At 29.9% G+C, this 12,979-nt stretch overlaps 1 protein-coding gene and 1 non-coding gene across 2 annotated transcripts; both read left to right on the top strand.

Moving 5' to 3' along the window:
• The first annotated feature begins 3,267 nt into the window (after positions 1-3,267).
• LOC127798843 (VQ motif-containing protein 22-like) lies at positions 3,268-4,815 on the top strand. The gene has a single exon (XM_052332472.1). The coding sequence runs from the start codon at positions 3,513-3,515 to the stop codon at positions 4,392-4,394; it is 882 nt and encodes a 293-aa protein (XP_052188432.1). The 5' UTR covers positions 3,268-3,512; the 3' UTR covers positions 4,395-4,815.
• A 7,156-nt stretch (positions 4,816-11,971) lies between these two features.
• LOC127800921 (U2 spliceosomal RNA) lies at positions 11,972-12,168 on the top strand. Its single transcript, XR_008022907.1, has one exon. It is a non-coding gene; the product is annotated as a U2 spliceosomal RNA (small nuclear RNA).
• Positions 12,169-12,979: the final 811 nt, after the last annotated feature.

Below are 12,979 nucleotides of genomic sequence, written 5' to 3'. Positions count from 1 at the left end.
GAACTTTGTTTAGCTCATGTAGACAAAAGATTTTGCAGATCTCGTTCAAAGTTTGCCGACAAAATTTGAAATCATAAATTACACGGTTACAAAAATTAAATTTAAAAATACAAATCACCACACCAAAACTCTTCGTATGTAAATTTTACCTAAAAAATCAAAACTTAAAATGAAATTATCAAACACGATCCGATGAACATTTATTTAAAATATTATAATATTTTATTGTAGCAAAAATGTTTTTTATGATGGTAGAATTAAAAATGAAAATGCCTACCTTAGAAGTCAAGTAAGAGGGGAAACGAAAATGAAGGCATTCAAGTGGTGTCTAATCACCCATCTTACAAATTTGAAAACGGTCTTAATGGGGCTAATTAGTGACCCACAATCAAACATTCCCATTTTGATTAAGAAGATAATCTATCTCATTTATTTATTAACGTCAAAAGAATAATAATACACGGCTCTATTTTATAATCAAAAATGATAATTCCACTATATAAAGTGTTTAAAATACTCTTATACGAAGAACAATATATATAATGTCGATGAGTCAGCTTCTTGAAAACTTGGTCCATCGCGTATATATTCGATGTTCGATATTCTATTATAATAGTGCTAATCAAGAGATTGTTGGAGATTAGACTATCCAAAGATTGAACAACATTAAGTGATTCCATATATATATATATATGTATATATGTATGTATGTTTGCTTTATATATTTATTTGAAATACTTTTGATCAATTGATGATGGTGCTTTTGCTTGATGAACTTAGTAATGTTGGGTGGGGAAGGAATAATTAAACAGGAGAAGAAAATTAGCAATATTCGTGAGCAGAGTGGTTTCCAAGAAATTCTGATTTGGAGAATATATTGTATACACCAAGATATGGGGAATTTTATTTGGATGAATGAATACAACTGCCCGTATTGACAATTGTCCTTAGAATCATATATATATATTATTGATGATGTTAATAATTAGACCTCCTCAACCATGAGTTGATTCTTCACTATTATTATATATAAATAAATTAATATTTTTTAAATTCTTACATCTTTCCTAGTTTTTGTTCTGGTTCTGGTTTTTGTTTCCCTTCCAACCCAAATTCAACCCACCCCGAGGTTCTTGCAAATATCTAGTTATATTTATTCTTTTCAACCCAACTCGATACGACTAAGTTGGGTTACATTTACCTCCTCATTTAAATTTAATTACATTAATTATTATCATTCGATACTCGACGAATTATCTATAAAATTGCAAGGTATTAGAGTGCTTACGAGTTTAAATATATTTATAAACTCTAATAAAATATATTTCTTAATAAAAAGGTTTAAGTTAAATTTTCTTTTCTACACAAATGAATGAACATAATAAGGCCATGTACACACTAACCTACATACTGAAATGTCATATTTTCTTAATTATCATTAATTTAACTTACTAAGTGCCTTGTCCTCTATAAGATTCCAATGATTAAATTAGTATTTAAAAATAAGTAGGGGCGAATCTAGGAAGCATGTAGGCAATGAGCTGCGTGGGGTGGACAGATAGTTGAGGTGACTGAAGCCAGTATAGGCACCGTTCTTTTTATATATATTGTTGTCTGTGCGGCTGAGGTTGACACAGGCTGTCCAACCCTCCCCTAAATCTATCCCTAAGAAAGAGTTAAGATACATACTATAAAGTTAGGTAAATTAAAAAATGTGAAAGAGCTCTTACTATTAAAATTTTACTTTTTATATTAGTCAAACTCTCAAATGATGGGATAAGATTCTTGACAAAATCATCTTTTGAGACTTTTAAATCATGAAATAGAATATCTCAATGGTGAATTGTTTTTCTAAGTAGTAAAACAACGAATAAATAGGCTTAATTAAAAGGGTATTAGGATTGGATTCATGCATTAGGGTCTTCCTTATAATAGGCTTAATTTACAAATATATAATGTATTAAAACTAAGTCAACAAATAAATTAAATATATATACAAACTTAATCTCCCAATAACAATTTCGTTTTTAAATTATGATCATTAAGATATATATATTATTTAATATTAAATAGGCTGTAACTTTCAATAACGCTAGACAAGTGAAGGGTTGCAGGTTGGCAGCTGCATCTCCATCAACTTTACGTGTGGACTTAGTACAAGCAAGCAAATTTGGACTAGGGTTTCTGGTCGCAGTGACACCATGGATGGATTATATATTTATATATATATATATAGAAGGTTTGAAGAATTGCTTGGAGCAAGAAAATGATGCGGCTTCGCTTTTAGCTCTGATGGTTGCAGCGAACTCCATGTGTCGTTGAACTGATCCATCCACATCCGTCCTAATTTTCCTTGGCTTGAATTGAATTTTCCTTCGTCCCAAACAGCAAAAGTTGATAATATATATATATATATATAAATATATATGTACAGAATATGTCGGCAATAATCATTATTCGGCCTACAAATCAGTGGAGGAACTCTGCCGAAGAATATTCTCTGTTCTTCTTAATGATGATGGCTGATGATCATCAAGTTTCCAAAGATTTTATATATATATATATATATATTGTCTCTGACTTGGTCAAAGGCTGTTTTAGTTTGCTGTGAAAACCGAAATTTAATTGGGAAATGTTATTTAAATATTTAAATTTAATAACATATTTTTAAAATTATAATTAAATTAAATTAAGTCGAGTTTGCTAATTCCAAACATGACTCGTGAGCCAAGCTTGAGCTTAACACAATAAAAGGTTGACGAGTTTGGAGTCCACATAATTTATTATTTTGTTTAAATTTAGTTTTTTTATTATATTATATTAAATTAAATAATTAAATTAATATATTTAATTTAATTATATTATTATTATAATTTAATAATTTATATTAAATAATATATTTAAAAAATATAAATAAATATATTAATATATTTATAATCGAACATATTTATAAATTTATAATCTAATCTGTTAATATTCATGAAATTTTAAGCAAACATGTTTGAAAATTTTAACAAATCAAGATTTATTAAATTTAAATTCGTCTTATTTACAAGTTTCAAAATTAATTTTTGATTTAATTAAATAATCTTATCAACTAATAAAATATTTTAAAATATGATATGCAATATCAATTAATACAAATATTTAAATATTAAAAATAAAATATGTTAAATATGCTTCTTTTTTAAAATGTCGCTTTTTAACATACGTAACCTTTGGTGGTAGGTCTTTTCTCCCTTCTTCTCCTCCCCCCCACCCCCCCGTTTTCACTCTCTCTCTCTCTCTAAACCAGATCTCTCTCTCTCTCTCTCTCTCTCTCTCTCTGACCATTCTTTCCCCTTGCTTGATGGAACCCTAGCCCAGCCAGTCCATACCAGGCGAAAACGAAGCAAGTAGCAGCCATCATCATCCTCAAATTTCATGAATCATGATCCGAGGCTTGCTTGCTTCTCTTCTTTTGAGGAGTCCTCTTTAATTTCCTCTGAATCCCAAGCTTAAGAATAGCAGATATGGATTCCAAGGGTGGGAGTTTACAGACTTCCAGTGGCGGCGACGACGAGTACAGTTCACGCGCCGCCGACTCCATCTCAGCTTTCTTCAACCAGCAACGGCCGCCGCCGTCCCATCACCGCCGCTCGGACGCCTCCAACTCTTCCATGTTCGACCCGCTATCTGATCCCTACCTCGACCCCTTACCCCCGCCACCGCTAAACCTTGACGCTGTATTTGCCCCCGGCTCCACCTTCTTCGGCTTTACGGCGGCGGAAAGCACGATCCCACGAGCAGCGGCAACTGATGATGATCAGACCCATAGAGTACGTAACCCGAGAAAACGGTCTCGAGCTTCTCGGCGAACTCCGACGACAGTTCTCACCACCGATACCGCCAATTTCAGAGCCATGGTTCAGGAGTTCACCGGCATCCCAGCGCCGCCATTCTTTGCCGCGCCCTCCGCCATGAGATCCGTCCCGTTGGGTGCTCCACAGGCACCCAATTATCTTCTCAGGCCGTTTGCTCAGAAGCTTCAGCCGCTGCCGCCGCCAGTTGTTTCTTCATTTCCATTTCCGAGTTCTTCCATGACTAATCAAGCCCTCGCCCTTCAATCTCTTCTTCAAACATCAGGTGATCCACATCTAAAAATGGGTGTCTTGGATGGATCCGAGTTCCGCCATGGCCTCCCAAACCTCGTCTCTTCAGATGGAACCACCAACACCAGCCGCCCGACGAGCTCGGCCGCCGGAGAGGCCTCCAACAATGCTGCCGATCACAGTCACCATCTGAGTAATTCAATGCATGCAACTTATGACTATTCTCAGAGTATCTCCAATGGCAAGTTCAAGAATCTTCATGCCCCAGCCCAAGACATGAATATGATAGAGCCATGGCTGTGATCTTCAGATTAGTCTTCGTTAGTATCATCACTCCTGAATCAGAAAAAGTAAACCCTCCATTAACGCCGGCTGTGGTTGTATTCTACGCATCAGAATCTCAGTTATTAGTGTGTGTTCTTCTCCGTCATCTTCTTTGTGAAATATTCAATGCAATCCTTATCGCAGATGGAAACCAAATCCATCAAATCAACCTGCGTTTCTGTGTTCTTCTCCGCAGCTTCTGCCATACGATTCCATCTTCTCTTCATGTGAAGGGTTGTTAATTAATTAATTTGTTATTTAAATCTTTCCAAATTTGTTCATCGGCTTGTACATCTTATTATCTTAATTAATCCGATCGAATTATATCCCGGAGTGAGTGGCGGCGAGATTTAGGGAATATTAATTGAGCCGCCGCCACAATCTGATGTTTGCCGGAAAATCTTTGGTATCTTCGCCATCTTCGATCTCTTGTTTTTCTTTTCATCTCATTTTGGCATTAAATTATGTATTTTACAGACAAGAACATTGCTTTTAATTTAATCCCAGAATTAGGGTAAATTGTAATGAGCGATCATATTAACAGTAAGATCGTTGAAAATTAAGGCTTATTACTGTTTAATAACCTTTATTAGTAGGCAAGACAATTCTTTTGTTCACATTAGGGTGAGCCCTAAGCACATGGAGAGGTATTTAATTTTTTAAATTAAACTGCCGTGGGGCCGGATTTATCTATTTAATTTATCACTTGTTTGGAACCATTCAAATCATAGTTAATTAGTTTGTCCGGTAAATAATATTTTGTAATAAATTAATTTATTCTATAGTAATTTTAAATTTTAAATTTTGTTATAATTTAGTTTTATGTTCAAAGTTTTATTAAAAAATTATGATATAAAAGATACAAAATATAAAAAGTATAGAAATAACGATTGTCAATAACCATTCCGATAGTTATTGTTACAGACTCCGTGGTGGAAGAATCCATTGTTGGGTTCTTTCTTCTTATTTTGCATGAAAATATTTTTGGGGTGTTGTTTTGATGTTTTCGAAATATTTTCATTTTCAAAAGGTCAAAAATATTTTCACGTTGTTTTTGTAATTTCAAAAAGTTTTAAGACTATTTCATAATATTAAAAATATATTTTTGTCCATAAAGAAGTTAGAGACGGCTCTAAAATTTGTTTCCAAATTCGTTTGAATGTATTATGAAATTTATAATTATTTTTTAATTAAATAATTTTTTTATAATATTTATAAAAAAATCCTATATTTTTTATTTATGCATTTCTCTACATTTTTGTTTCTTATTTTTTAAAAATATATATATTTTTCCGTTTCAATTTCGTATTGTATTCATTTCCCGTTTCTATTTCTATGCAACCTAACTTTATTTTTTTTAGAAATTGTTGGGTTTTCTTCCAATTCACTTTTCTTTCAAGTTCAAAAAATTCCCACCAAAAGCAAAAAGATTATTTTCTTTGTCTATTAAAATTTTACTACAATTTATATATATATATATATAATTATGTATATGTATATTTGTCTAATATATTCAAAATGTTAAGCAATAGATGCTGGAAACCATTACTTCTTTATTTTTATTTTTTATTATTTTATTTCATAGAAAATTTTTTATAGACTAGGAAATTTCTAAAAAGAGACTTAAGTTGTAACAAGATTAAAAGTTTAATGATTATTACGAGATAAATTGAATTATAATAACTATTTTGTTAAAGAATTATAAGACAAATTGAATTATAAGAATTATAAGTTGATCTCTTAATAATTTTATATCTTTTGAAAAAATAATTACCATAAGGAATAATTTTTACTTAATATAACTCTAATCATCTGACTTGGAATGGAACTTAATGATAATCAAATTCTAAATTTAAATCATAAAGAATATGAATGGAATTTAAGTTACTCTATAATATCGATACAAATAGTGTGATTTACTAGTTAATATGAAAGCATCTCACTAAATTTAAAATATTAAATTTAAGTTTGAAAACTATTCAATATCAGAACTTCGAACACCAAAGGGGTGAATGGGAAATGTCGTATTTGAGTCACTTAACACTCAATGTTTGTTCCACTTTGGAGCTACTATGCCTAATAGAAGTATGGCTCGATTGTACACACATAGAAAGCATAAAAATACCCTTGAATTTTATTATTTTGGTCATGTGGCACCCCAACTTAGAATTTCACCATTGTGCCTCTTAATTATTTAATTTTTCAACAATTAAATACCCTACTATCCAAAATAACAAAGTTCAGGGTCAAAGCCTCAATGTTGTCCCTCTCTGGAGCTACTATATATGCTTAATGAAAGTGTGGCTCGATTCTTTATATGTCTTACGATTATGTACATCACGTAAATTTCAAAAATAATTTTCAATTCTAATAACTAACCAACCCAAAAGGTTCCTAATAAAAGTCCCTCTATGCATGGTGGTGTCTTTATTATGAAAAGGAAAGAGTACAAAATATATAGGACATGGGATGCCTTTGCAGAGAGAGAGAGGCCTAGCTAGAAGCTACATATATCCTCAATATGGTAACTGCAGTGTTGTTCAGAATTTTGAGTATTAGTGAAGTAAAGCTCCATTCTCATTCTCCCCAAATAAATGCCAAATAACTTGGAGCACTTGTACGCGAAAACTCTGCTCGCATTATTGACAAGCATGCCCTGCTGGATCAGAATTGTAGCGTCGTTTTTAAGGATTTAAATATTTTTTTTATAATTATTTAATATTATTAAAAATTATTAATTTTTACTAATTTATCAAATAAGTAAAACACAATTGTTGTCGCTTGAATAAAATAATAAATTTATTAACTGTGAACATCATCGTCAATGTGCTTGGATTTTGCAAGAAAGAAATGATCAAAGGATGCAAGATAGTTTCTGCGCAAATATTTCGATGCTTAGGTCAAATACTGAAGAGTTGAATATTGTATTAAAATCAGTATTAGATACATATTTCTTTTGAAATAAGGGCTCTCATCATTTATTTATAGAGGAGTATTGAACTTTTCAAGATCTACTTATAGTCTTTACAGATAATATCTATCATGATATTCCGAGGTCCACTAGGTTTTGAATTTTTTATGGATAATGTTTACCCTCTTCACAAGACTCTCAAAGGGATTTTTGAATGTCAGAATTATTCTGTTTGCGCTTTGTTTTTAGGGCATCCTCTCATAAGAAAAAATTTACATGACCGATTTTAACATTTTATGGTCTCTAGGGGAGTGTGAAAGTCTTCTGAATTGGTTTTTGGGAGACTCGATAGTATCCCGGTTCCTCAAACTCTAGGAGACCATGTCTCTCGAAGATGAGATACGGTCTCCTGGAGTCAGGTGTTGTCTAGTCTCCAGGAGACCACATTCTCTCGGTTTTTGAGAAACTATATTCTTCTAGGCCCAGTGCTTCTAATTTTCATTTTTTTAGCTTGAACATTGTTTTGGGATCCTAGGATTTTTTGATTATTTAATAAAATTTTGCCTATGACACATCAATAATAAAAAGATGATACGAAGAATGATATAAATTTTAATTATCACATCATTCTCTAATTTTTGTTCATCACCCAACATTATTTCACAATTCTCTTCAATCTCATAGCCTCTGTCCAACACATTGCTTACACTACTAAAATTGGCTCTTATACCATTTGTCACAAGCCTATGCCACACCCCCTGGTTGATTTAGAGGGAGGGTAGCCTAGTCCAAAGGACAAGAACCTAAAATATAAGGAATAAGACACCTAAAAGATATGTACCTGCACCACCACATAATGTGTTGACGTCTCAACTCCTTGCCCACCAAAAAAAGGAAAAAAGTTTGAGCAATCAAACTCAACCTATGTCGGGTATAATCTCTCAACCTGACATTATTATAAGTTTATTTGACATCTTTAAAGTAAAAGTAAGTTTTTAGCTAAACTTAACATATGGTTAGTCATTGATAATATATATTGGGTGACATCTTAATTGTAGATACTATTTGAACACTTAATTGTAATATTTTTATCCATACTTATAAAATTAATTTGTTATATTTTATATCATATTAATTTAAAAAAATATATATATATATATATATTTTTGCAGTGTCAGTCCCTAGGCTGTGACATCCCAAGATGATTCAGAGCCCCCAAAAATAAAAAATAAAAAACTATGGATTTGCCACCAAAATTACTCCAAAAATTATTATGATATCTAAGTCCTTTTTTTATGTAAATAAGAATTACATTAACATAAAAAAAATTACAAAGCTTCTATAAATTTAATCAAGGCATATCTTGACCCTCACAACAAAATAAAGAGGCAAAATTATCAAATAACTAAAAACCTCAGCATCGAGAAGAAGAAAAATAAAAAAAAACCCAAAACAGAGATGTACAACTATCATAAATGTGTAAGTCATAAGTAAAATAATAAAAAATATTTACTCAAAAGAGATGTATTCCTCTATTTATAGTAGCTTAAAGATAATTGTTCATTTGGAATTAAATTTTTTTATTAGACATTATTTAAAAGTAATTATCCTAAATAGTGTCGAGAAAATTAACTTTGTCCCTTAAAATTGTCTTCCTAGAATTTAAGAGAGATTTTATCTCAAATTTGTCGATAAATTGTCAGATTATATGAAGTAATCAATAATGATGGATTTATATCTTGATTATAGGAAGAGATTTCTAATTGTATTAAGTAATTCAATTATGAATATAATTGGTTTGCATCAAATTTTATAGAAAACTCTCATATTCAAGTCTAGTTAGGCGCAAATAGAGTATTTAGGTCGTAGATGGCCTAGTGAAGCAAGTCAAAGCCAAGCATGGCTTTATATCATATTCAATAAATAGATAAGATAATTTTTAAGTAAGATTTGTATTTTTAGGAATGGTTTTATATCATATTCAATAAAGAAATAAGACAATTTTTAATATGAATTTTAAATTTTTTTCACAATTGAGTCGATTCGACAAGACTTTATTAGGCTCGAATCGTTCTACAAACAAGTCCAGCCTAACAACCAATTTTCTTAGGGGGTGTTTGTTAACCAAGATATTTGGAGAAAATGTTAGATATGGGAAGCATTCCGGATGTTTGGTATTTCCAACGTGTTTGTTAACCTTATTTGACCATTTCCGAAAAATGCTTCACGTGACCTCTTATCTCCCTCTTTCAAGATAAATTTATCCGATATTCTCTCTCGGATAAATTTATCTTGTTCTTTCAAGATAAGATTGAATTACTTATCTGTCCCTTGTAAGATAATTAATGTCATTTAATGCATTTTAAAGATTTAAATTTATTAAAAAATCTTATTTATTTAACTTTTATAATTAATATTTTTTAATATATTTTTAAATTATTATATGTTTTGACAATTTTTAAAATTTAAATGACATTATTCATTTCATTGATTTTTAAAATTTAAATTTCTCTCTCTCTATATATTTTATTTAACTCTTTTCAACTCTTTTTAAATTTATTTTTGAACATGAATTTGAAAAATAAAATATTATTTTAATTTTAATCTTAATTTTTTTGAAAATTCATATTAATCATAAAATACTATTTTAATCATAAATTTAATAATAGAGATATTTTGGTAAAAAAACCCTTATCTTAGTGCTTATCATATGTATTAACAAATACATGGAAAGAAAAAATACAATTATCAGTGGATTCTAAAAAATTTAACAAACAGTCTGATAAAAATCTTGGAATGCTTCCCGGCCTTATCTTGATCATTCCATATCTTGATTCAGAAAATATCACAATCTTATCTTGATACCACCTTATTTTGCTCATTTTAACAAACGTCCCCTTAGGATATAAGCTCAAAATATGTATATAAATAACTACATAATGCACATTTTATATATTAATAAACTCTTTATATTATACAAGAATTTTGGTCAAATTTATATTTTTATTTCTATATTTTATGTTTTTTGTGTAATTATTTAAATTTTTTATTATTTCGATTATACCTATGAATTTATATTTTTAAATCAATGTAACTCATATATTTTTATATGTTAAAAAAATAAAATAAGATAATAAAGTATATATTATATTTTATTCATATTGAAGTATATAAATTAAATTAAATTAAAAATATAAATTTATAAATGTGAAAGGACATAAACAAAAATGTAATTTTGACGTTGAATCTATATTGCTCTGTATCCATGAAATGCTGGGATTCACTTTGCCATAATGATTAGTAGTTGGACTGGGCCGAAGATGAAGCGACTCCAATTAGATTTGGTGGGCCCAAAACTTAATTTAATATAAAATACATCGTGCCTTCATGTGATGATTACACGTCTTCTAACTGCAGACAGATGTAATTGATTGCCGTCACCTTGATTAGGGGTGCCTTTTGTTTTATAAGCTGATTTAGGGGTGTTGTGGTTTACAAAAATCACGTGTGATTAGGTTCGTTTGATTTAAGTGTTTTTTTAATTTAATTTATTTCTATTTTTATTATTATTGTCGCCCGAATACAACAATAATTTTATTGACTGAAGACGTCATCGTTAAGTCACTTAGACTCTATAAGAAAGAGAACGATCAGAAGACGTAGAGTACATAAACATTCTGATATTTAAATCAAATACTGAAAACTTAAATATTGTACTGAAATCAATATTAGAAATATACAATTTTTTGAAACAAGACCTCGTATATTTATAGAGTATAGATTTTTTTTAGATTTATTAGAATTAAGATTCTTAAGAATAAGATTTATTCTAATATTTCGAGATCCACTAAATTAATATTTTTATGAATAATGTCTATCATTTTAGCAAAATTCTCAAAGAAATTTTCGGATATCAAAGTTAATATGTTTGCGCTATATTTAAGATCCCAATTAAGAGAAAATTTATATTTTTGGCTTGAATAATTATTTTAGACTTTTAAATTTCTTTTAATATACTTTTACTTATAACGCATCAATCTCCATTAATATCAAAGTCTATTGGCTTGTGCCCTATGACATATGTCAAGCAGTTGGATGAGTAATATATCGGTGTCAATTCGATAGTTTGCAAGTTTGATTCTTGTTTTACGCAAGTATCAAAGATACAACTTGCGATTTATCTTTCTTGACGTAATCGAGGGTATTAGCACCAGGGACCGCGCAAAAATAATCGTCTCAAAATCTGGTGGCTTTAGATTGGTAAATACTCGGTTGGATAATATTTTAATTTAGATCACATTAATTGCTATAAGTATCATTTCAACATTATTGGACAATATTCTAATTATATTAATATTAATAACATCTTTAATCAAATATGAATTTAAAAATTAAATTTAAGATCATATTCTAAATATATTAGACAGAAGAACATTGATAATTATGACATAAAATATACTTAAAATCAGATTTCAAAACACATTAAATAAAAAAAGAATATGTAAACGTCACATAGCATTCTTGTATTAACAGGCAATTGGAGTTGTCGTATAGCATTCTTCCATTTGGCTCCCACATCGGACGAATAGAGGAAGAGAGTAAAGAAGCAATTGGATAAAAGATAGGGCCGAGGATTAAGCAATTCATACCTTTCTCGGCCTTTTGGCTAAGATCAAGTGTAGTATCTGTTCTTATCAGTTTAATATCTGATACGTGGGCCATCGGCTCACATGATATTAAATTAATTTTTGAAGGGGGGAGGGTCCACAAGGGTAGCTTGCTATCTGGGCCTTCGGACGTCGCCCTGGCCTTTCACTGCTGCCTGGGCCTGGCGTACCCCATCCAATTCTAGTGCGAAAATTTATGTTATTCATCTGGCTCTCTTTAGGCTATCTTTAAAATGATTGTTTTTATTTAGTTATTTATTATATCATAATTAATTTATTTTTTATTTTTATTAATAAATTTTAGTTTTATTTAATGTATTTATTTATGTTTTTTATTATTATAAAAATTTATTACTTCAAAATCAAACTCAAATAATTTAAATACATGTTTACAATTATTGTAATCTGTCTATAAATAATAATTAAATATATAAAATAATTTATTGCATATACACAAATTAATAACTAAATATATAAATCACTCATTTAATATAAAAATAAATATAAAATACTCTAAAATCACGTATCAATATTTGATCTATAAAATAGATGCCGCCATCGATGATTTTATTCTTTGTCATCGATTTGATCTGATGTCTATAACACATTTTTCAATTATTTTCACTAGATTTGCTAGTATCACCTCTTTAGCGTCTGTTTTTCGATCGATTTTGCCTTTGCCTACAACTTATCTTTTCTAGTCGATTCAACCTTTATTATATCTGGTTCTCTTTTCAAGGTTGTTAAATTTCTAGCGAGAGAATTTAGCTATGATAAACTCCATTGGAGCTAAAAATCTTGATTTGACTCCTTATTTTTTGGTTTGATCAACTGATTTTGCAATTGTGGTCATGATTGTTAAGCTTCTTGCATTTTTTAATTAATAAGGGCTTGGGAAATTTTACTATTAATTACTTCCACTTCTTGTACAAGTTTAAAATTATGTAATGACATAAGATTAATTAAATATTTAACAACTATAAAAT

Source organism: Diospyros lotus, chromosome 4 (genome assembly GCF_014633365.1).
Source record: "Diospyros lotus cultivar Yz01 chromosome 4, ASM1463336v1, whole genome shotgun sequence".
NCBI lineage: Eukaryota > Viridiplantae > Streptophyta > Magnoliopsida > Ericales > Ebenaceae > Diospyros > Diospyros lotus.
This window is presented reverse-complemented; position numbering and strand designations above follow the sequence as displayed.

Excerpts from the sequence above, each read along its gene's own strand:
- LOC127798843 (XM_052332472.1), top strand. The coding sequence starts at position 3,513 with ATGGATTCCAAGGGTGGGAGTTTACAGACTTCCAGTGGCGGCGACGAC.